Consider the following 26248-nt stretch of genomic DNA (forward strand, 5'->3'; position numbering starts at 1 on the left):
CACAGATACTGACATAATGTTACAGAACACCTGCCCTTCTCCACTGGTCTTTTCATGTGTGTGGACTCGGGCGAGCAGGTCAAGTGAATTAGCCGGGGTCGTTCAATAAGCCAGCCACAGCACTGGGCCGTCTAATCACACTGTTCTGCCTCATTGACCCGCCAGGAAAGACCTAAAGGAGCCCAGAATGAGGACTCAATACAGAAGCTGGAAATAGCGCAACAAAACCAGAACGCTCCACCACCATCCCAATACTAATTGAACTATTGTTGAGCGGCACACACATTTTCTGCATGGAATGACCGGATAACCTACTTTTGTCAAAATGTGGGGTATGCAACAGATCATGCATGGAATATTGTATCCCGCAATGCAATGCACTCACATGAGTTAGATTAATTAACTGGAAGTAATATCAGACTCTCTCTTTTGGATATGTTGGGAATGGAATACAACCATACTGCTTACGGCACAGTATATACTGTATGATGCCTACTATTAAAAAAAATAATAGCATCAAATAGTAACATGTTAGAAGGAGACATTTGTTTACACAATCGAATTAAAAATGTACTTCAAATCCGCCTTCCGTATTCAACTTACGAAGAAAGTGTAATGCCTCTCGCAGTTCAAAACGCATACGCTACACGTCATCGTCACACCGGTTACGCTTTTCCGTAAGTTGAATAAGGAAGGCGGTCCGCCAGAAGCTAGATATTTTACATTATAACAATTTAAATATGGATATTGTTCTTACACAAACCAATCGATTCACTTCGGAAGGCCTTTATTAACCCCCCGGAGCCATGTGGATAACTTTTATAATGGATGGATGCACTTTTTTGGGCTTCAAATTTTGGGCTGCCATTCACTGCCATTATAATGCTTGGATTAGCCTGGACATTTTTGACTATAACTCTGATTGTATTTGTCTGAAAGAAGAATGTCATAAACACATAGGATGGCTTGAAGGTGAGTCAATTATGGGGTAATTTTCATTTTAGGGTGAACTATCCCTTTAAATTAAATTTACCTAAAAAGAGTACACTGTAATCACTAAGTACAATTAATAAACAAATACTTTGTAATGTAAAGTCCAATTCATACTAAAGCACATCTAAAGTACTTGGTTATAATTTAAACTGTATTGTGTTATTTGATATTTATATGCTGATGTATTTTAATACTAAATTGCAACTTCATCATTCAAAATGTGTAATTACTAAAATATTTGAACATGGCATGCAAGTTTCAATAGAAATGACCTTAAAGTATAATACAATAAATGCTTAAATAATAAATGTTTACAATAAATGCTTGTCAGTGCACTCGGCATTACAATTTAACCACATTTCAACGACAATAGAAGTAATAGTGAAATCACATATAAGTCCTACATAAGTGGGTCAAAAAAGCATCTTCATCTAAATGCATTTAATTAAATGTAATATATAACTATAATATATGTTCATGTAATTATGAATAACACAATTAAGTATCCGAAAAACATTAAATTCCAAAATAAAAGTTTGTTTACATAATATATGTTTTATTTTGGATGCGATTAATCGATTTGACAGTTAAAGGTGTCATGAACTGGCTTTTTTTATTTTGTTATACTGTTGTCTGAGGTCAACTTATGACGTTTGTGTGGTTTTTACATTCAGAAACATCATAATGAATAAGTAATAGGCTATTTTCTGCCTTGGTTTTGAGGCTTTCTGAAAAACATTCAGTTTTGATGGGCATGCCGCACTGAAGACTTGGAAGTAAACGCCCACGGCTAGGATTGGATAAGATTTGCATATTTAAAGACCTTCAGCTCCCCTCAGTACATGTGGGAATCGTCTGGGGAAATGCTCACAGGGCTCATCAAACAAACACAATGATTCATCTCTCATCCACCCACGATTGATTGGAATGTTATTTTTGTATTGGCCGGCCCGAAGTGAATATAACCGCAAACAGTACACACACACACAAACACACACAGATAAATATGTACGTCTGATTCTGTAGCCCCGCCCACCGACTCGTGGAGCTTCCTTCTGATTCTACTATTAGGAATGAGTGGTTGAACTTTATTTTTAATGAAGTTCCAGCTCACGTGGTAAAGACATTGCACGTTTGTTCGCTTCATTTCACCGCGGAATCGATTGTAAACAAGATACAGGTCGGGCAAGAAAGGAATGTTATTTTTGTATTACTTGGTCGGCCCGATGTGAATATAACTGCGAACCGTACACACACACACACGCGCGCTTGTTCGGCCTGATCAGTGAATATAATCGCGAACTGTATACACACGCACACTCACACTTTGCGAGCACTGGCATTACAAGTCCGAGTCTGATCACGAATGAACCAATAACACCTTCTCCAGTCTGTGACCGCGTGCTAAGGTATGTAATCAATAGATATCAAACGATCTGTAACAATGCAATACTATCACATATAAAAACACCATTCCTGTCGGATCTAATTTAGAAGGCACAGCATTGTGTTTTAATCTCACTCCTTCTGCAAATCCATTCTCGACCTGTATCTTGTTTACAATCGATTCCGCGCTGAAATGAAGCGAACAAACGTGCAATGTATTTACCACGTGAGCTGGAACTTCATTAAAAATAAAGTTCAACCACTCATTCCTAATAGTAGAATCAGAAGGAAGCTTATGCAGGGACTGTGTTCTTCCATAACCAGGCACAGCGCAATATATTACTCTCTTCGCCATGTTTATAGCTTGGTAGCGCGATCCGTCCGTTTAGCTCCACGAGTCGGTGGGCGGGGCTACAGAATCAGACATACATATTTATCTGTTGAGGCGTCCTGTGACATCAGTGGTCGACATATTTCTGAGAGCTCTCGTTTTCTGGGCCTGGTGTCAATAAAAGCTTTTCTTTGACTAACAAGGACGTTTTCAGCTCTGAATCTTTCAGGATATTCTTATATCACAATGAACTTTTATATATCAAAGGCTCAAGGGAAAGTTGATTTCTCAGTTCATCACCCCTTTAAATCTTTTACAGTATATTATTTCTGTAAAAGCACTCTATTTACAAGTAAGCTGCTTTGTCCACAAGGGACATCACGTAGCATACTATTGTTTACCAATGCATGTTGCTTATTTTTGTTTGTTTGCAATTTAAGTATGCAGTGTACACTGCACAGTAACCTATGCAGTGAGCAGTATGCTCATACTCCAGTCAGAACACCGTCTTACCTTTCCCGACAATCATAAATCACTACCTCAGCTGAGAATGACATTTACAGAGAAATGACCACTACATGGAAAAGCGACTATAAGAAATGTCACACAGGAGGAGATACACACTCCATTCTCTCCAATGAGAGATAAGAAACAGGCTTTCTTCATTAAACTGCCCATATGGCGGATAAATGATACAGGAACTCTTACAGAGGCCCAGCTGAGCTTGAATCAAATCACTATGTGAAAGGAAAACTTGTAAAAACTAAAATCGTGCACAGTTTATTGTTATCTTTTTGAATGCCAGCATGATAGAGCTATGATGTTGATTTAGAAATGAATTAAATCTGCATAATATAAATGATACATTTTTGTTGTATAATAAAATTGTCAAATCTTATATTTTACAATAGAAATGTTAGTAATTTCTTAATGTAAATCCTTTAACATTAGTGATAACAGGTTTTGGGTACTACAGAAATTTCTGTACGGAATAGCTTTTACCCTTCAAAGCATCTCTTATATGGCACTTCTAATCTGTGATCCGAATGTTCTTGGTGCAAAAGAAAGACCACTAAATGAATAAGACGTCAGGTTCGATTAGACCTTTTAACAAAAAATGCATTTATTTAGTTCTGTTGCGAGCAGGGGTCAATCTACTTATGTTTAAGCCCACTTAAACATAAGCCAGGGAAACTTCTCTGAACGTCAGAACTCACTAACGTAAATATGATCCTCTTTTGCTGATGAAGGCCTACATGGTCAGTCCGGTCCTCGAGAGTGATGAAACGTACAACACATCACATCAGAGGTGAAGTGAGAGAGATCTCAACCTAATTTGCTCGAGCGTTTATATCCTTGTAATGAAAGCTTCACTTGAGAAATGCAGCAGTTGAAAGAAATAATATCTCTTTAAGTGATTGCAGTGGATAGTTTTGAACAGCAGGAATTTAAACAAAATTCCATAAAACCCAGGGCCATTTTGTCTGAGGAGGCAATGGAGGAATTGACACTACAAAAACCTTTTGGAAGAGAAAATAAATGGCAGTGAAATAAATAATTATAATAAAAAACACTTTTATAAATATACATAAAATGTGCTTATTACACCAGTGCTCTATTTGCAATTAACAATATTTGCAATTGTGATTGGTCAGTGAGTTGATTCATATCACAATTGAACTCGTTCCATAATTGCTGAACTTTTCTTGAACCCAACTGAATCAGCACTGATCTGACTTCAGCTGAATAATGACACTATTGTCTTTTTTTTCTTCTTCTTTTTTTTTGCAGCTGTGTGTACAGCAGAATTGAACTCTGTTTGCATCATTGATCATTATTTTCCAAACTACCTGTATTGTATAAAGCGCTATATAAATAAAGGTGACAACTTATTATGAAACAAAAATGTATTTTAAAGTAACACTGTCCAAGAGTTTCTGAGGAAGGCAGGGTATGTTTTGCTTTCCTTGAGCTCATTGTGTTCTCACTGAGGTCCTATAGCGTGGCATGGCGTGAGGGAGGTGACGCAAAATACAGGTGAAAAGAAAAGTAAGTGGAAGCAATGCCTGCAGAATGCTGATATTTGAGAGATTTGGCCCATCAATGTGATAATATCAACCTATGATTCCAGCAGATCCAAATGAATGGGACAAATTGGTGGATAGACTAGATCGAAATAAACAAATAAAAACTGAGAATGTATTTCATTACTTTATCACCCTCAAGTTGTTCCAAAACCGTATGAGTTTCGTTCTTTTGTTGAATTTACACAAAATAATATATTTTAAAGAATGTCTGTAACCAGACAGTTGATGGTAGACATTTTCTTCCATAGTAGGAAAGAAAAATACCATGGAAGTCAATGGGTGCCGTCAACTGTCTGGTTACCGACATTCAACAGAAGAACGAAACTCATACAGGTTTGGAACATCTTGAGGGTAAGTAAATGATGACAAAACTTTAATTTTTTGGGGTGAACTATCCCTTTAGACACTCAGTTTGTACTGTGAATTTGAGTTTTGACTTAATTAAATAATTTTACATTTGTTGAAATGTTTAATTATTTTAAATAGTTTTAAATGACTTAATCAAAATTATTATTGAATATTAAATTAATACAAATATATTGTTATTATTATTATTAGTAGTAGTAGTAGTAGTAGTATTTCACATAATATAAATGGAAATGTAGCTGAACAAATGCAGACATTGGAATTGTCTTCATTTCAGAAGGCCACCACACACCATTTATGAAAATATTACAAATAAAAATAATGCTATACCCATAACAGTATAACTGATTCTCTTACTTTCCTCAACACTCAGTATTTGCCTTTTAGAAAAAAAACAACAACAACCGCTAATCAATAAATCTGTCAATCCATTCTCATTTTCACTAGTTTTTTTACGCAGGGCAGAATAACAGGTCTGAAAAGGAAGTCATCATGTTGTGCCGTGGGAAGGAAGCAGGAAAACAGATGTGGCAGTAGAGTAAATGGTAACAAGTGCATTGAAGAACAATGCGGCCGGTTCTCCTGCAGAACAGAGCTGAGAACCTGCTCAGGCGACAATCAGTCATAGCACAATGCTATATACACGCCTGACAAACAATGGGCTTAACTCTAAGAATTCTGGGAAAGGGGGCCTGACCTCCTTTACCGATGTGTAGCCAGACCAACGAGGGACCTACACCGTTAACCGCTAGAGACAGCATTGTCCATACGGCCCATACCTGATGGCCAGTTAAATATCTTGATCTTAATTATTTCATAAAAACGTAATATACACTCTGCAATTTCAAAGGGCACCAGACAGGTTTCAAACACTCCCCTCACTGGTAGGATGAACAATAGTCCCGCCCCAATCTCATGCCATTAGTTAAACCAATATTGCTACTTGGCCCACTCAAAAGCATAAATTACAATTCCGTTTGGTGCTGCTAGTGGCATAGAAATCGCACCTTCAGTGTAATTTGCTATATACAAAATTTGCTTATTACACCGGTGGTCTAGAATATCTGATTGTGATTGGTCAGTGGTGGTTTTCTGTGGTCAAATATGTTTTTGCATAATAAAGCTAAATTGTATTTGGCTGTTACAAATGTAAAAAAAAAGAAAAAAAGCTAAATATAAAAACATTAGGAAAAACTATAAATTACTAAAAATATATTAAGATTTGTTTTATTATTAAATTGTACTTAATGTAATTTATTGGTGATTAATTGCATTGCTGAGAATTCTCTTTTTGGTTAATGCTCTAATAATTTAGACTGAACGTATGCATGTGTTGTGATTAAATATTGCAAAGGAGACTTAGGGCCCTATCATACACCCGACGTAATGCGACGCAAGTGTTATTTTGCTAGTTTCACCTCGACGCAGCTATCATTTTCACGTCCAGCGCCACGCTGTTTAAATAGCATCTGTTCACCCATGGACGTGCTGGTCTGAAAACGAGTTGTGTTCAGGCGCATTGTTGGCGCGTTGCTATTTTGAGGAACTGAAAATGACTGCGCCATTGACCAGCAAAAACCTGGTCTAAAGCCAAAGGCGCAGTATTTTTTGTGTTATTTAAGGGCACGTTAGTAATATGTGCCTATAGGCCGGTGCATAACACACATACACTCTTCTTATTACACACATAGGGACGCATGCGCAGCAGCACACAATCATTTTTAAATATTAAAAATAAAAGGATTCCTCTCTTGAGAAGCGTTCAGTCTTTCCACTCGCAAATGCCGCCATGTAAATAGTGACTCCGCCATGGTGCAAGCGCAACAGGCTTTTAAAGGGAATGGGAGATGAGACTCTGATTGGTTTATTTATGATGGCTCTAGTCTAACACAATATAACATTACAACACAAATTTCTGTATTTTTCTCATGAAAAGACTCTTCTATGAAATTGTACTTGTATTGGCAATAACTACTGCACTGTTATTACGGTTTTGTTTTGTTGTTGTTTTTTTCATCCAAGGCTTGAAAAGATGCTTTTTTAATGTTCTGTTTAAAATTATGTCAATAGAAGGCTAACTAAGACAACCTCTTTATAATACACTCTACTATGTCCTAAATATGCCCATAAGTCAATAAGTTGACATATCGCAGAAAAAAAAGGGCTTTAGAGTATGAAGCTGTACAGATAAATTTTTCATTTGAATTTGTACGATCTCATGCATACATTTTCCTTGTTCATGCTTATGATAAAATATTCGTACAAATCACATCATAAAATGCATACGAATTGTAAAATAATCAACTTTTCATTTAGTTGCGATCTGTTTGGAAACAATCTCTAAAACCATAAATTTATTACACGTGGGTTATTATAAGTGTGTGTGTGTGTGGGGGGGGGGGTGTCAAAGGAGAGAAGATGCAAGAGTTAATGTCGCATTTCCATATTCCAATGTCACATTTTTTTAAACAATGTTTTGTTTAAAGACATCTTAATACTGCTGAGGTCAGGCCTCACGGTAAGCTAACTAGGACAGCCTCTTTATAATACACTCTACTATGTACTAAATGCTTAATGATGCAACGTTTTTCTTCACTTAATTAACATTCATCAGAGCATGTGACTTCATTAGCAGCAGAGGGCTGGTTTTCGCTCACATACATAACGCCTCGTACCTGAGACTGTGGTACACGTGCGGTAATACAGAGGTGGGATGTGGTGAGCAATTTGAGAATGAAAGGCAATTTTCCTGTTTAAAGCGGCAGCGAATTGCAGCGAATCCCAGATAATTGGCTGGTAATTAGGGGGGTCGTCAGGTCGATTTGGGAACAAATGGCACCCTTTAACGGAGGTGGTCTCCTAGGTAATCTGAGCTGACCCCCCTGCTTTGTCTCTGTTATCTCTGCCTCTGCTCACTGCGTGACATCCTAAATAAGGTGTCCCTCTCCGGGGACGAAGCGGCGCAGAGCAACTATTTGTCATGAGTCAGACAGTGGCGCTCAGAGCTCTTTGCCGCTCCCCGCGGTACCTCCGCAAATTTCGTTTCAGCGGTCTGACTAGACATCCTATTGCTGGGGGAAGCACGGGAGGTCAGAGTGGACGCAGGCTGAATAAATATCCCACCGGTCTCCTGAGATTCAGCAGGTAGCTCACTACCGTGCCTCCGAGCCATGCGGAAGACGAGCAAAGAAAGTAACACAAGAGCCAGATGCGCACAGACTCCACAACCTTTACTGCCACAAAGTGCATTCGGCACATACAACCCAGGCCATTAACCGCAGCCAGAGGCATCAACAGCACTGTGCCTGCCTCTAGAGTGCCTCCTCGCTGAGTATGTTCCACTTTGGAGTCTGTTTTTAACAAAAAATTGTGACATCATGTGGCAGTTTTTAGCTCACTTGCTATGTATGGCAGTGAAGTTTAAAATAGAACAGCAAAAGTAACTCGGATTTGCTTAAAACAACCAATAATGGTAAACTGCAGAGTGCTGTTGTTCTGAATATCAGCACAACTGTGACTTTGCCATAACACAACATGGCCATCTATGTTATTAATACATTATCCGAACATGTTATTTTAATATATGTTAACTTGAAGAGTTTATTAACTGTATTGTGTTGCATGTAATTATGTCTTCAGTCCTTTTATTGTGTTGGCCTTCCTGATTGTTTTGAAATCCAGATTCATGATATTCTCCTTTTTAACTAATCAATGTTTTTAGTCTGTTTTTAATAGTTTTATTAAAACCTCTAAATTAGAGGTTTCAGATGTTGACTGCTATCACATGACTTGCAAGATGCTGAATATTAGAAACACCTTAATGCACTGTAAAATACTTGGTTACACTTTATTTTCACAGTGTCTTTGTTACACTGTGATTATACATTTAATGAGTTAGTAACTACACGTAACATAAGTAACAACGACATTGTAAAATAAAGTGTTACCAAATACTACCGTAAAATGTTGGTCCTCAGCAAATATGCCTTAGAACAAATATGTGCCAACTCCAAGTGTTGTTTAGTGCATTGCTGTGTTGACCATCAAAATCAAGTAATACAAAAATGCATATATTAAATAAAGATCATGTTCCATGAAGATATATTGTAAATGTCCTACTGTAAATATATATATAAAAAAATATTAGTAGTAGTAATATGCATTGCTAAGGACTTCATTTGGACAACTTTAAAGGCGATTTTCTCAATATTTAGACTTTTTTGCACCATCAGATTCTAGATTTTCAAATAGTTGTATCTCTGCCAAATATTGTCATATCCTAACAAACCATATATCAATGGAAATCTTATTTAGTAATCCCAGTTTCAATCTCAATTTAAAAAAAAAAATACCCATATGACTGGTTTTGTGGTCCAGGGTCACAAATAATTAACTTACTGTAAAATTCTGAAGTAGAAAGACTGAAAGAGTATTTTCTTATAAAACATACGCCATTAATCTTTGTTTTATTTACAACAACCCACATTTATTTATGTATTGATTGATTTACTTTTTACAGTATAGTCAGAAAACACAAGAGAGAGGCTAACCAGCCAGTATTTCCTCAAACAGGAAAAAACAGAAGTACAAAGAATGCAATGCACAACACAAAGGAAAGAAAAAGGGCCCGAGTACAGAGTGGTGTGGGACACCGGGGGTAAATACACAGGAAAGGGAGATTTCAATGACACAACGTCTCTTGGTCATGTGATTTTGCAAGAGACTTTCAGCTGTGGCTTTCTGCTAGTATGAAATGAACAGAGTGGCAAGGAACACATAGAGAGAAAAAAAAGAGAAAGCAAATGAGCATTTGTGCTGGCTGAGAGAGACAGATCAAAGGCTATGTCCAAATTTGCTTCTTCCCTTCAGATAATGTGTGACACAATTAGACGGGCTTGACAATTTCCATTACGCCTGATCAAATATTTATCATGCTTTGGAGATGATGTCGTACCCCTGGCTCTCTCCCGTCTCATTTGCATAACAAATGGGAGAGACACTTAACAAATAAGTGAAATAGGGAGTAACGAGAGGGCGGACGAGTGAGAGAGAGAGAGACCGAGAGAAAGAGAGGGGACATGGAGGTGTCAGAGTTACAGTCAGCCTCTCTCCATTTGATTTGCAAATGGCCAGCCTCTGTCATCAATTCAGGGCGCGGGGTAGAGCTATCACCATGACGAGAGGGCCGAAGGAGAGGACAGCTCCCCGATGCTACCTTACAGCACTATTAATCATCCAGCAGTGGGAGAAACGCAGCCAAATTGGGCTCATCAGTCTCTATATTAAACAGGAATCAAGGTACAAGGACAGGAGGGGAGGGCTGTGGAAATGGACTGATAGAACAGCCTCTATTCTATCACTTTCTTCTGTCCTTGTATTCTATTTTATTTTTTTTATTTTATTTTTTATTGCACACCTAAAGTTTGGTCTTAGAAGCAATGTAAACAAGCAATTTAAGCAATTTAAGAAAACGCAATGTATAAGAGACCATATTATTATCATCATCATCATTGCATCAGTCACCATGTCATTTAATTTTATAATATTATATGTTTTGTTTAGATTTGGAATTGGATATCAGTTTTATAATTTTCTGTTTTAATTTTAGTTTCAACTAAAGTTTATGTAATTTTCTTCCATTTGTATTATAATTTTTTTAATATGTTATACATTTTTAGTTTTTAGTTTTAGTTATTTTAATAAGTTAACAAACTAAACATTTTATTTATTCATGTTTACTTTATTTCAAGTAATGAAAATAGTCCATTTCATCACCTTGATCACCACCTACTTGTTCTTTTGTTTTTTTCTTATTCATTTTCCACAACGGAATATATATCGGTATTAGCCAATATTAATGCTTTTGTCTTAAATTATTCAGTTGGTTCATAATGCAAATTGGATTGTCTGAAATTTGAAATTTATGTAACAATTTTTAATTTAGATTTATAATATCAGCCATAGTCATCCACAAAATAACAAAATAAAAAAATTAGCAAGAATCCCCATATTGGCACACCCCCACATTTGATATTTTGCAAGTTCAGAGATAACATTTCTGCGCATGACATATTAAAGCAAAAGGATGTTGCTGTTTTACTGTTTGAAGTGATGGAGTGTGGCCTGGGGGCATACTATGTTTTTCAGAAGACTCACCCCAGCTGTAGATATCACAGCTTCCCTGGACATAACAGAAAATGGACAGAATGAGTAGTGGAGTGGAGGTTAAAGGTGAGCGGCCGGCTTGTCGGATGGAGAGAGAGGAGGACAGACCTAACAAGACGATGAAGAATGACTAACTCCTCTTAGATTTAACAGGCCCACACGACACAATATGAATGACCCTCCAATGAGATAAACACAGCAAACATGTGGGAGGAACAGAGAGAAACAGAGCAGGAAAACAAATTTAATTTCGTTTCCCTGTTAAATATTGATTTTCCTGTCATGGCAAGATGACCTTGAACTAAAAATCACTATAAATCATTGTACTGTGTAATAATATGAGATAAAAAGAGATGTACACCATACAAACTGAACTGAAGTTCTAGATTTGCTGTTTTTATGATGCTAATAAAGATCCTGTGATCATATGTAATGAACGGATAATAACAATGTTATCTTGATCGTATAAAACTTTCACTCCTGGTAAACACATCTAAATACATTAAACTCAAAAGAGGCAAGAGACGTCCACACACTATCACACCGCTGCTACAACAAATCATTTTCAAAATACCTTTCTTACAACTCGCTCCTTTAAATTAAGCGATAAAGAAACTTACCAAATGCAGACATGGTCTACGATCGTGTTCAAAAGCTCTTCCAGTTTTCAAAAACTCTGGTTACCAATTAACTGAGAGGCTAAGATAGTTGCTGTCGCACACATACACAGTCTCAGATAGGGTGTATAAGGCTGGTGAAGAGGCTGTCCGCTGGGGTGATGCTGCTAACGTGAAAGAATGTGAAGCAGATAGCAGAGGTGCAGGAACTCAACGAGCTGAAGGAAAGGACACTTCAGAGGTCAGGCACAGAGAGGCCTGAGAGTCAAACTAGGAGCCCTCAGATCTGAGTGCCTGTCTATCCATGTAAGATGACTTCAGCTTTATCTTCCTTTGACTGTTGATAGATCCAATGTTTCAGGATGTTTAGATGTGTCAGACAAGAATTTATTCAAACAAAACGAACAAAATAAAATCATACACTGGAAAATTACATTTATTGGAGATACTTAAAGGGATAGTTCACCCAAAAATGAAAATTACCCCATGATTTACTTTCAGACGAATACAATCAGAGTTATATTAAAAAATGTCCTGGCTCTTCCAAGCTTTAATGGCAGTGAATGGCAGCCCAAAATCCATCCATTATAAAAGTAATCCACACGGCTCTGAAGCAAACCAAGGGTTTTTGTAAGAAAAATATCCATATTTAACAAGTTATAAAGTAAAATGTTTAGCTTCCGCCATACTGCTTTCCGTATTCAACTCACGAAAAAAGTGTACCTGGTGCGATGTTGACGTTGGACTAAACGGTTTGAACTGCGAGAGGTATTACACTTTCTTTGTAAGTTGAATTCGGAAGGCGGTCCGCCGGAAGCTAGATATTCGTTAGATTGCATTCGTCTAAAAGAAGAATGTCATATACACCTAGGATGGCTTAAGATGAGTAAATCATGGGCTAATTTTTCATTTTTAGGTGAACAATCCCTATATCTAAGTTGATTCAGTGATAATAAATATTTCTGGAATAAATTCACTTAATTTAGATTTTACAACATGGAACATTTTTATGTTGCCTGACTATATTAGATATTCACTATTAGATTTATAGAATAGAGATTTGTCAAAGCAACTTCACATTAACCGGAAAATAGCAGCGTTAATGTCAAATTCATCAATGTTCAAGTCACTGTTGATGAAAAGCTATAAGCAGCTCTATGGAAGGCAATACCAAAGCAACATGAAAGCAAGCCTGCAACCTTAGCCAAAAAAAGTGTAATGCCTGCTAACGCTGCGTCCATTTTTTTAATGGATGTCAATGGAGGAGAGGCTTTCCTACATTGAATAGTCTGCTTTTGTGAGGAATTAGCTTATTATTTAATAAATCGACAGCCCGGCATGTTTGCTCTTAAAGTTTACATCGAAAAAAAGCTGTTTTATAAGAGAAGTCACTGACAATTGCGTGACAAGTATGATTCAGTTTACAGCACTTCTCATTCATTTATATGGTATTCGCAAACAGTGATTGACTGACTGTCGCGCAACTTAATTCAATGACGTCAAGGCTGTAATGTGATTGGTTATCAAGGCACATGTGATCCAAGTCTCCAATGGTAGAGCCACGGACTCTCATACTCTATATTGCCAAAAGTACTGGGATACCCCTCCAAATCCAGGTGTTTCAATCACTTCCATGGCCAGAGGTGTATAAAATCAAGCACCTAGGCATGCAGATTGCTTCTACAAACATTTGTGAAAGAATGGGTCGCTCTCAGGAGCTCAGTGAATTCAAGCGTGGTACCGTGATAGGTTGCCACCTGTGCAATAAGTCCATTCGTGAAATTTCCTCACTACTAAATATTCCACGGTCAACTGTTAGTGGTATTATAACAAAGTGGAAGCAATTGGGAACAACTCAGCCACGAAGTGCTAGGCCAAGTAAAATCCCAGAGCGGGGTCAGCGCATGCTGAGGCGCACAATGCGCAGAAGTTGCCAACTTTCTGTAGCTACAGACCTCCAAACTTCATGTGGCCTTCCGATTAGCTCAAGAATAGTGTGTAGAGAGCTTCATGGAATTGGTTTCCATGGCCGAGCAGCTGCAGCCAAGCCTTACATCACCAAGTGCAATGCAAAGCGTTGGATGCAGTGGGGTAAAGCACGCCGCCACTGGACTCTAGAGCAGTGGAGACGTGTTCTCTGGAGCGACGAATCACGCTTCTCTGTCTGGCAATTCGATGGACAAGTCTGGGTTTGGCGGTGTCCAGGAGAACGGTGCTTGCCTGACTGCATTGTGTCAATTGTAAAGTTTGGTGGAGGGGGGATTATTGTGTGGGGTTGTTTTTCAGTATTTGGGCTTGGCCCCTTAGTTCCAGTGAAAGGAACTCTTAATGCTTCAGCTTACCAAGACATTTAGGACAATTTCATGCTCCCAACTTTGAGGGAACAGTTTGGGGATGGCCCCTTCCTGTTCCAACAGGACTGCGCACTAGTGCACAAAGCAAGGTCCATAAAGACAGGTCTATGTAAAGGCAGGCATCCCAAAACGTTTGCTAATATAGTGTATCTCCCAATAATAAGACCCTCACTGGCAATACGGTCTTATCCAGCTAAATTCAGTTAAAATTTGTTCACATCCGATGTCAATGTCATGGATGTCCGCTCCATGCCAGTACAGTTAAATCGATAATATTACAGAATATCAATTTTCTTTTAAACCCCAGTTCATACAACCTATACATTTAAAAATAATAATAATAAAATAATACTAAATCAAGAAATTGCGCTTTGCATGGTAATATCTAATTTATCTGCTTAAGTTTAAAAAGTCTAAAAACAGATTTAATATGACTGAATCAATTTCACTGCACTAGTTTACACAAACAAATGTCATTTGAAATTGTCGAATCAACTGATCCTTAATGTAACAATTGTGTTCCCACTTCTTACAGTGCCGAAACAACAAACGGTCATGTGCAAAGTATAAAACTTGCAAGATGACCTGCACACAGATGTGTGTACGTGTGTGTTTATGCAGCGGGCTGGCAGCGTCGCTCTGTCCCCTGCACCTCTTTGGACTGGCACACATGAGGTGGCTTTGTGGGAGATCCAGGCGTAGGCAGCATTCCTTTGATAGGATGATACAGGGACTAAAGCTCTTCCATATGACACCCCTCACATGGCTGCTGTGTCTAGCCACCCTCTATCTCACTGTGTGTGTGTGTGTGTGTGTGTGTGTGTGTGTGTGTGTGTGTGTGTGTGTGTGTGTGTGTGTGTGTGTGTGTGTGTGTGTGTGTGTGTGTGTGTGTGTGTGTGTGTGTGTGTGTGTGTGTGTGTGTGTGTGTGTGTGTGTGTGTGTGTGTGTGTGTGTGTGTGTGTGTGTGTGTGTAAGGATTTCACAGGCACAACGAGGGGTTTGTGATGACAGGAGCCAGGCCTCGTTACACACCAAAGCATCTGTGTGTCTTTATCTGTCTCCGCTCGCCCACCACGGAGAGAAAGAGATTGAAGCAAGGCCACAATGAGGCTTTCTGAGTTTATCGATTATCACATTCGGACAGAGATATCACATTCTCCAGCCGTCTGACCTGATGAAAAGCCATTTGTTGTGATTTCCCTCTCTATTTTGGAATCTTTTCAATTTGTTGTGAGTGACATCACATTTTAAAACCAAAGTTCGATTAATAAACAAGGCATTTCATTGGGATTTAAAGTTATATCTTAATTGAACATATTATTTATATATTTGATCAGTTTTCATTTTTTATAAGAGGTCCAAAACAGGTATAAACTACACTAAATGCCATTGCATTGAATCCAAAATAGCAAGTCGTGTGACATTTATTGAACACTTTTAAAAAATGATTGTCATTTTAATAGTAAAATATTGTAAAAATGCTACAGAGTTTATGCTACAGTAAGAAACTGTTCATTGATAAGTTTAACATTGCCGCCATTGACTTCCATTGTATTTTATTCCTACTATGGAAGTCAATGGCTACCTTCAACTGTTTGGTTAACAGCATTCTTTAAAATATCTTTTTTTGTGTTTGTGGTGAGGGGGCGTGGTTTAGCGAAGTCTGTGACAGGAGAGAGAGTCAGAGGATGAGCAAGTGAATCAAGTGCAAATGATAAACACCTGTCTCTTGTTTCAGTGATTGGCGTGGAGAGACAGGTTATAAACCACGCAGGAAATGGGGACTGGAGAGAGATGAGCTGGACTCACACACACACACACACACACATGCTGGGACTCGAACAGAGAGAGGATGTGCAGAGAGGAACTGCCAAAGTTGAAACCGTTGATATTGGAGACTGAGTTTATTTACGTTGTGCGATGTGCACCTTGTTTTGTGACCTGAGTTAAAGCAAATAAAATAGGCCTACCTGTTTCGAGTTGGAACAACTTGAGGGCGAGTAGTGATGACAACATTGCCATTTTGACGTGAACTATCCCTTTAACGTTTTGAAATGCACCTGGTGTTACTCTGCCAGGACACTATGCACATCCACTAAAACTCATCGAACGATCAAAAGCAAAATTGGTTTAGAAAAGTGAAATTAGTTCTGAGAAACTCAAGAAGCCATGGTTTGCAGATGCCATTTGCTTTGACATTGTTTCTAATAAAATGACATCCACATATTTTTAAGTGTGACTAAAAGTACCCCTAATTACGCTATTTTAAAGGTTTCTATTTTTGTTTTGGAGGTCCACTACAGTACATTTACATGCATCCAAGGTCAAAAAACACTTACATTTTCTAATAATATACTATGAACTTCTCATTTCTCAAAGAGTATAAAAACGGTTTGTGGGAAGATTCAGTCTCTCTAAACCCCTCCTATCCGCAAGCCTACTCTCCTCTGATTGGTTAGATGACCCAGTTTGTTGTGATTAGTCTACCGCTTACAGCGCTTGTTGGAAACCAAACGCCTATTACCATATCTGAATTTCAGCTCTGGAGGCTTCATCAGCACCTGTTTACACAGTGATAAGAACAGTAACAATGGCATCTGTTTGTCTGTATCAATTACAGCGCTATTCTGTCCTCATCCTTTAGAAGTGCATGCAAATTGGATTTGCATTTCTCAAAATAATGTCTTCTGGACATGTCGACAACACAAACCAAAGTCTTTCAGGCCTAAAACTACAGTGTTTGAGGGCGAGTCAAAGTAGACGTTGTTCGAGGGCAGCCAATGAAGACCATAGACTGACATTATGCAAATGTGTTACATTGTTACTTAGATATGTAACAGGAAGGGAGACTGGAATTGCTGACGACTCGTTTCGGCAGTTCGGAATTTATGCTTTCTTTTAGAAGACAATAACTTTTTTTGTCGTGCACAAACAGCTATATTACACATGACATGAAACTTAATATTGGAAAAAACACAATAGGGACACTTTGATGCACATTTTCTCTTCTTGCCCTTCGACGTTCATCCTTTTTATGCTCTCCACCTCTTGCATCACTCGCCTCCGCTACTGCTGTGACCTCCTGGGTGGGCTGAACACCCCCTTCCCCGGTCCTTATATTTTTTTCAAGTGCTGTGCTGGTAGGTTGGAGTCTAATCCCTGTCTAATTCCCGGAGCTGATTGGGTTTACAGGGGCAGGGATCAGCAGTGTTGCCCGGTCCCGCACACAGCGACTCGGAGCCAGGCCCCTGCCCGGCACTGTCCGGCCCCTCCACAGGAACAAAAGAGCCCCTGTTTGCTCACCCCTCGCGCTCAAGAGGCTTAGGGACATTTTTCTCATTTTTGAACAGCTAATATCTTGCAAAAGTTGTCTAATCTCTTTAAGTTAAAGTTGAGCTTTTGTAAAAGCCCAGGCTAGCTGTGCTTATGACTTGACTGTTATCCAGCAGCATTTAATTAGGTCAGTCTGGGCCTCCAATGTGCACAACACACTGAGGATAGCAGGTATGCAAATGCATCACATCACATTATCTTTACTCAACAGCATGGTAGAAACAACTGAATGAATAATACATATGACGTTACAAATATTTTCTACAGGTTTTCGGAGGAAGCTGCGCTATAGATACCTGCATTAACCTCCAAATAAATGAATGGAAGAGGATTGTTTACTAAACCGGTTAGCTACAAGAAGCCATGGGATGCAGTGATCTTACCATAGTTAAAAGGTGTTGTTATTCATGACATAAAGTGGTTTTAAAGTCAAAAATCTTTTAAAAGTCTTCATTGACTTGGCAACAGCAATGTGATAAAAGACACCAATGTTCAGTAAATAATTAATAATAATAATAATAATATTTTTTTTTTACATTTATATTGCGCTTTTCTGGGTACTCAAAGAGCTTTACAAATGGAAGGGGGGAATCTCCTCAACCACCACCAATGTGCAGCATCCACCTGGATGATGCGACGGCAGCCATATTGCGCCAGAACGCCCACCACACACCAGCTTATTGGTGGAGAGGAGACAGAGTGATGAAGCCAATCAGTATATAGGGATGATTAGGAGGCCATGATGGACAGAGGCCACTGGGCAAATTTTGCCACAATGCCGGGGTACACCCCTACTCTTTTTTCGAAGGACATCCTTGGATTTTTTATGACCCCAGAGAGTCAGGACCTAGGTTTAAATGTAAGTGATATGTTCAATTCAACTGATATATATTCACTATGATACAGCTTTGTGCATCGATCATCCAATCAGACTCCTTCAGGAAGCTAGTCTAGAGTATCTTCTTCATCACTATTATGCATCAACCAGCTCTAGCACTTCCACACAAATTATAAGAGCCTGACTAATCACATAATTACATACAATACAAGCTTGAATGGAGAGGGAAAGAACATGACATCAGCATGAACTGCAATGGGAACACTTGAATTACAGTTTTGCTCTTCTTATTTACCTTTGTAATGGGATCAAGACACAAGACACCACTTTCGACAATAGCCTGTACGTTCTGTGCAAGTACATACTAATTCTCCTTTCCCCCCCTCTCTTTGGAGTTTGGGTTACAGGAAGTTAACCTGAGCCACGCTCCGCCTCTCTGAGCCATCACGCTGTAAAGAAGATGGGGCGTTGAACACCTGGACATGCTTTTGAGAGACAGGGTCAATGAGACACTAAATGATGTCGATACCGCGCAAACTTGGGAACCTGGCAGGGCTGTGACCTCTATGTTGATGCTCGAGGCCTTGTCAAAGTTGTGCTTTAAGCTGCCACTGTTTGCCCAATGTGGTGTCTGTTTTGACAAGCCTGTCTAATAAAATATATGGCGAGCTTAAAGCACTCCTCTGGTAAAGGCACCTCATCAGTCGCATAAATCCATGAGAGAGTTCATAAAAAAGTCACAAGCAAAGATTTATAGAATTACACGCTATTCTTCTTCATGCCACACATTGGCACTAACGTCATGAAGTGTTTAACAATTCAAACTATTCTGAAAGTAAAAACAACTGTGGGCAAGTAAATAAAGAAAAGCTTATATTTGAATAAACTAAAGATGTTTTGAGGATCAAAATTGCATTGCAAGATCCAGACCTAAACCAAAATTATAGTCCCCTTGAGGCCCAAACACAAAATGTTGGCATCTAATTGCTTATTTTTTCATTCAAAAAGTTAGAAATGAAAAAAAAAAACTTCTCTAAAGTTTGTTATCACATTGTAGTAACAATGTACTGCAATTATTACAATGTAATTGCATGGTTATAAAAGACCCAACACATTTGATCATAAAATGTAAACATTTCTACACATATACATGAACAAATAATGATCCAAATGAAGCAAAAGCAGGGTAATGCATTGCAGGATACAGATCTCAACCAAAACTATAGAACCCTTGAGGCCCAAACCCAGAACAAGACTTGTTTGTCCAAGAATCAAGCTGTCCATGTTAATAAATGAATTGAAAATGAAAAAAAAAATTTAATTCATTGCTGCGTTCACTACTGTCAATAATCAAGTGTCTTCAGTGTGAGCTGTACTTCATATATTGCTACACTAGTAATGGACAATGGACCTTTTATTCCCCACTAAATGAATGTGACCACACCTTTTATGTCACAACACCAAAATCAAAAGATCACATCCACATTTGATTCCATTTGACATGTGCCAAGATTCCCTATTTGCCACAATCTTAAAAATAGAGGTTAATAAAAGGTTCAGCCAAAAAATCTCTTCTTATCAAGAATCATTCATAAGATTCTTGACTTGAGCTAAATGGACATTCTTTGGTCATTAAATGCCAGAGGTCTCCGGTTCGGGTCGGGTTCGGTCTTGAAACTAAGAAAAACTAAATTGGCTATATACATATAGTTTGCTTTGCCTGCTTGCTGTGATATGACCGAAAGAGCACGCGAGAGAGAAAGCACATGCACAGATTAATACATGCATATACACACACATTTACATAGACATAGGCTATATATATTTATATCACATATAGGCTATATCATTTTTATCACAAAACTGTTTTGCGCATGTGCTATCGTTCTCACTCGCTATGTCGGTCACAACACAGCAGATAAAAGAAAGCAAACGCAATAAATTACGGAAAACGTATTTATGCAAAGGAAAATATGCAGGAAAAGCTGCACTCTGGAAGTATTACGATCAACTGTCGATGCCGTTCTCTTCCTTCATAACTCATAGGCTACTGAGAAGGATATATTTGTGTAAATAGTTTAGCAACACTGCGTGAACTTTTTGAAGTTTAAAGTTTCAGTTCCAGAGAAATTTTTGACTGTTACACCTGTTTGACCACAACAAAATTAAATAATTGGCAAGTCCGTGCTTTTTCTCTTACTGCTGTGCTGATGGGGCCGCTGTGCCTGTGTTTGTACATGTATTTGTTTACCGTTGCAAGCAATCTTTAAATACAACATATTGCAAAAATGTTTTTTGCTGTGAGAAATGGACCTCGGGTTCGGGCTTAACATGTAAATGTAATGGGCTGGTCAAGTCGGGTTAAATGATCTCGGGTACGGGCTGGGTTCGGGCTTCAGTTTAAAGCCTGTGCAGACCTCTATTAAATGCTGCTGTAATAAATTTACTTTTGTCTCAGATGCTTCTAGTTTTCATAAAACTAGAAACAAATAAGATTAGAAAATTTGAGTACTGTATGTTGTTATGGTAAGACTATGGAGTTATCATATTACCTTGAATAAAATAGCAGATGTTTGCGTTCATATTAAAGACATTCTGGCAAATCAAAGCACAATTTGAGACATATGTGAGAATATTGGTGTCTTTTCCTCAGGAAAAAATATCCAACCCATACTCATTGGGAAAAACTTCCTGTGGTGACATTTCTGCCAAATGATATTACGTTGCTTCTTGCACGTTTCAAATTGTCAAAACTGAGGACTGTCAAATTGTAATGTCTAATGAATGGAGCAAAAGTGTTTATTTTATCGGAAACAGATGAGCGTGAAACTGGCTACATTTTATTACATTTGATTGTTGTATATATCGCGGCAGTTTGGAAACTAAATGTCTAGTGAGTGCTAAATGGTTAAAGCTTAAAAGCTCAAATCGGATTTGAAAATAATGCACCACCTACACCTAAACCTAACCGATAGTGTTCATTTCAACTGAAAACTGCAGTGAATTGTATTTATAGATATGATTCTGAAAATGTAGGTAGAGGCGCATTTTGTTGAAAATATCTTAGAAAGTCTCCACGTGCTTTCCATCTCGTTCCTTTCTTGGAGACACAACCGACATTAAAGAGATCTAATTTCTGCTTGTTCCTTCTTATGGGTTCTTACAAACTCCTCATACCGCATCCATCCATCCACACTGTTCTGCCGCCCACCACCCCTCATCCCCATCTCTCTCCTTCCCTGCGGACACAGATGTGCCAGAGTTGGTGAGTTGTAAGCCTGGTGCGTTGGCACAGAGCGAGAGCTACAAAGAGCGTCTGATTGGAAGCAGCGGGTGAGGACCTTTAACGAGAGCCAGTGAATAGGGGACAGCAGCGGCCTGGACCGCCTCCACTCTCTACACTTCTTCACACACCCAGCTGCCTCTCTCCATCAAAAGCCACACGCAACAGGCGTCCATCTTCTGGCCAGCTTTACCGTGGAAACACACACTCACACACACACATGAGATCTGCGCTTAACAAATCAGCTACACACACTCACACACTCTGAGCCTTGGCTTAGAACACAGCTATACACAAGGGCATTCAAAAAATCAGGATCTCTCTCGTTGGCATGGTCTTAACCTACTAATACACATCCGATTCCACATATCTACTTAAATCATCACAATAATCATTTTACTCCTGTTATTTTTCTTTCCATAATGGAAAACAAGCCAATGTGTTTTAGATACCTGCCTGTTTACTGCTCTGTCAACCTTAATGTGGATGACAGAACAAAACAACTAAACGACACAGTAGAGCTGTCCGGTTCGGGGCAACGACACATATTTCACCACTGACATTTCAGACTTGTGGAGCCAAAGGCCTTTTAGCAGAATGACCTTTGGTATTGATCCAGACCCTCTGCATCCATCTGAGCCTCACGCTGGGCAGAGAGGCTGATTTCCATCAGAGGTGGAGGAGAGAAGGTGAATGTAGAGGTGAGAACAGCGGTGGGATAGGTGCACTTTGGAGAAATGGAGTAGCATTTGGAGAATGTCAGAAGCTTTAGATGTATAGTGCCCACAAATGTGTTATCATAACACGTGATATATAGTCAATGCTTCAATGTTATAATCTGTCTATTTTGACATCTATTTGCTTATTCAATCATTCAAAAGGTAGAAATGATAAAACCTTCTCTAAAGTTTGTTATTACATTGTAGTAACACTGTACAGCAATTATTACAATGTAATTACATGGTTATAAAAGACCCAAAACATTTGGTCATGAAATTTAAACATAATCTGTGATTTCGTAGAATAATTCCTGCCTTGGTTTACATTTAACACAATCCGTGGATGTTGTTGTTAATTGAGTGACTGTATAAAGGTTAAGTCAAAACAATAAATAACAATGATCTAATAAAGAGGTGATAATAATGTTTAGAGTAATTCGGGAAATGTGATAGGACAACACAAGCTCCTTAAATAATGATCCAAATGAAGCAATGATATCATTCCGCTCTGCTTCAAAAATAATCACTCGCTATTCTATTAATAGCAGCCAAATTTCTTGACTTGGGAATTTGGCACACGTTCCCAGACATTCTCTTTCTTCTGCCTCATGGTTTGGACTAGGAAAAAAACATTCTGCCACTTTAGTGATGCAACATAAAAAGTATTCTGGCTATTTTAAACAGACTTGTGCCATTCTTATGTATCAAAATCCTGCCAGCAATGCCAAGTAAATCAACAACTGCTATTTTACCCTCTCTTGCTCTCCTCAACAATACAGAAAATGAAGATGGTAGTGTCTTGCAAACACTGTTTAGCATCCTAATTACCAATTCTGATAAACAAGCCTAATGACTAGGGGTTAATTGGCGACTCCTGCTTGTCAAGAGACCAACAAACAATTTGAGATTGGCACTTGTCTGTGCGCTAAATTACAGACACTGCACAAAGATCAATGTCCAATCAAACAGCAGACGAGCCTTTTGAAGGTCTGAAAGCACGATCAAGCTCTCCACTTTCCATTCAGCCGTAATTAAGGCCTGTTAATTGCCACAAAAGCCAATTGCCATACATCCACACATTATTCTCCAACTCTAAACACAACCAAGAGCACTGACATCCATGAAAATGTTTACTGCATTTAGAACAAACATGTACTTGTTTCATTTCACACTGTTTTTCTCTTACGTTCTGTTTGTTTTGGGAGAGAGAGAGAAACTCTGTGCTTGCATGTGTTTTATCGTATTGATTTGTTTAGATGTTCTCAATTACCCCTGAGTACTCTTTTGAGTCTGAGCCAACCGGTGCTTAAAGAAATCCTTTATGAGCACAGCTGAAATGTTTTAAATATGTTTTTAAAAATATAATTTTCATTTTTTTTATCATAATTGGTGACACTACAGACAGGCCCAGTTAATGTTAATATTAACTGACAATGACCAATATATTTTTTACAGTATTTATTAATATTTGTTAATGTTGGTTAATAAAAATACAACTGTTTATTGTTAGTTCACGTAACCTGAAGTCCAATAAATAATATTAACATATAACTTTTGACTATGAACTTTTGAATAATGTATTAGTACATGTTTAAATTAACATTAACTAAGATTTAAAATGCTTTAGAAGTATTTTTCATAGTTTATTTATGCTAACAATTGGAACCGTATTGCAAAAAGTGTTACCTTATATTTAATATAGTTTATATATATATATATATATATATATATATATATATATATATATATTGAAACCAAACTTCAATGCATTTTTAAAGAAACAAATATAAACAAATATAGAAATGACTTTATTTCAGTCCTTTCATTAAACTTTTGTTCCCTTCATTATGATCTTTAGGTTATGCCCGCAAAATTGTTTTACATAAATAAATGTATTTTAGTTCAATAAATGTATTTTAGTTTAGAAACTGAAAGCATGTTGATAACAGAGGTTTATTCCATTCATTGTATGATATGCACTGCAATGTTTTTTTTTTGTTTAGTCACATCACATCACATCAACTCACATATACATATTCTAGGAATGAATAATTAGTATTAAAACAAACTGTAGTATATATAATAAAGCTGGGAAGGGTAAGTGCATAGCAACCCACATGGCATGCTACAAAGCAAGGGGCAGTTATTGACTAACTCTTCAGGGCTTCGGTATTGGTATTGACTCCTATCGGCTCTCACTAATTGTGTTTAAGTGCCGGGTAATCGGCACTCTATTGTCGGTTTCCAAATTAGTAATCAACTCTAACAGGCCTACACAATTACCGCCCTCGCTGTGGCACATTCAAGGGGCCTTCTAAACGATATAAATATCCTCTGTCAGTGGCTCAGGGAAAGTTTGTCTTTTCTTGCTCCCACTTAAAGCAAACACAATGAAGACTAAATCCAACGGGCCTCGATAGATAGTCCATAGCTTCCCATTGGTTATGTGATTAAACGCACAATAACGTGGTTTGGCTGCGGCAATGTACTTTGAAATTTGCAATTAATTAAACAGTAATGAAATACGAAAAAATCCCATAGACTTTCAAAGAAAGACGGATCCGAGCATATCATAGAGACTCAGGGGTGCAATGTTTTAACTCAAGCCAGTAAGCAAACACCAAGCAACCCCCTGAAAATGTCCTAGCAAAAGCAAGAAACATCTTAGCAACTGCACAGCATCATAGTTCTGTCATGACAACTCTCATATGGGAATATATATATGACAATGCTGACATGTTTGGTCTTGGGGGAATGGATCTGCAACGCTGCTGATGCTGCTGCTGCTATTGCTGCCAATACATGACACGCTGCTGTGAGCAAATAAGACATGCTGCTGCTGCACAATATAGCACACATGAATTACCCATAGCAGATCTATACGGGTGGAGCTGGGGAAGGGGAAGGGTTTCTGAAAGCACACAGCAATGCTACAGCAAATGCTGACCAGTGTATGGAGGTTGAACAGCGAGCTAATTGGCTACTGATACAGCAATAACCAATCAGCTGTGCCCTATAGAGAATGATGTGATTGCAAGCAGATTGAGTTAAGGACCTAACAGCCGGCGCCATCTAGAGTTTCATGACAGGACTTTGCATTTATGAGTAAACAACAGTCAGGTTTTCTTCAGAATATGCAAAAAAAAGAAGGAATTATTAATGGGGAAAAGAAAACAGAAGCTGCCATTTTCTGTTTTAGAAAAACAGCTCAGGCACTTTCAAAAGTGGTGTGGTGAGGGCTGATCTTAATATTAAAGAACAAGACTTCTGTCATTCTTCTGCCATATCACTTCCATCTTTCATATTTTCCACAGATCAACTGTCGTGAAACAGAGATTAGAAGGCAGTCAGTGTTTTAACAACGCAGTGCCTTGATCCAGAACAAGGCCTCCTCACAGAGCTGAGAGGAAGATCTCGCCCGCTTTTCATAAGAGACTGTTTCCTTTCCATTGATTCCATCTGACGGCAGTATCTGAAGGTGCACTGTTGGCAGTGAACTTCCTTTAAAATCTCCCTCATGGTGTGTCTTGGCCTGAGTAAATACCTGTATTGTACCATTTTATTCTCTCTTTTCTTTTACATAAGATCACCTCTGTTTGCATTTATAAAAAGCTCTAATAACATGTTATTTTTTAGAACATCTGACTTCTGTTGATTTGAGCAAAGTCATCAGCTAACAGAGAAAAGAGCCTGAAAAAACAGTTGAGTGAGCAAAGACAGAAATACAGTAATGCATCTCCTGTATTAGTATGATTTTACATGCTGGTCAACAGCAG

General features: G+C 38.3%; 1 protein-coding gene across 9 annotated transcripts in view; it reads right to left on the reverse strand.

The window, feature by feature from the left end:
- Positions 1-26248, reverse strand: part of prdm16 (PR domain containing 16) — a 261281-nt gene that overhangs the window by 194769 nt on the left and 40264 nt on the right. For 7 of the 9 annotated variants that reach the window (XM_079827679.1, XM_079827676.1, XM_079827675.1 and 4 more), the window contains exons 1-2: positions 11949-12063; positions 11320-11436 (exon numbers count right to left, since the gene is read on the reverse strand). The exons of 1 other annotated variant lie outside the window; for it this stretch is intronic. In XM_079827679.1, the coding sequence (XP_079683805.1) occupies positions 11320-11436; positions 11949-11961 (130 nt within the window). In that variant the 5' untranslated portion in view covers positions 11962-12063. Of the gene's footprint in view, positions 1-11319; positions 11437-11948; positions 12064-26248 lie in introns of those variants that run through there. One more of the 9 variants, XM_079827677.1, reaches the window with a different exon arrangement.

Source organism: Gobio gobio (genome assembly GCF_949357685.1).
Source record: "Gobio gobio genome assembly, chromosome: 10".
In the NCBI taxonomy this organism is placed as follows: Eukaryota; Metazoa; Chordata; class Actinopteri; order Cypriniformes; family Gobionidae; genus Gobio; species Gobio gobio.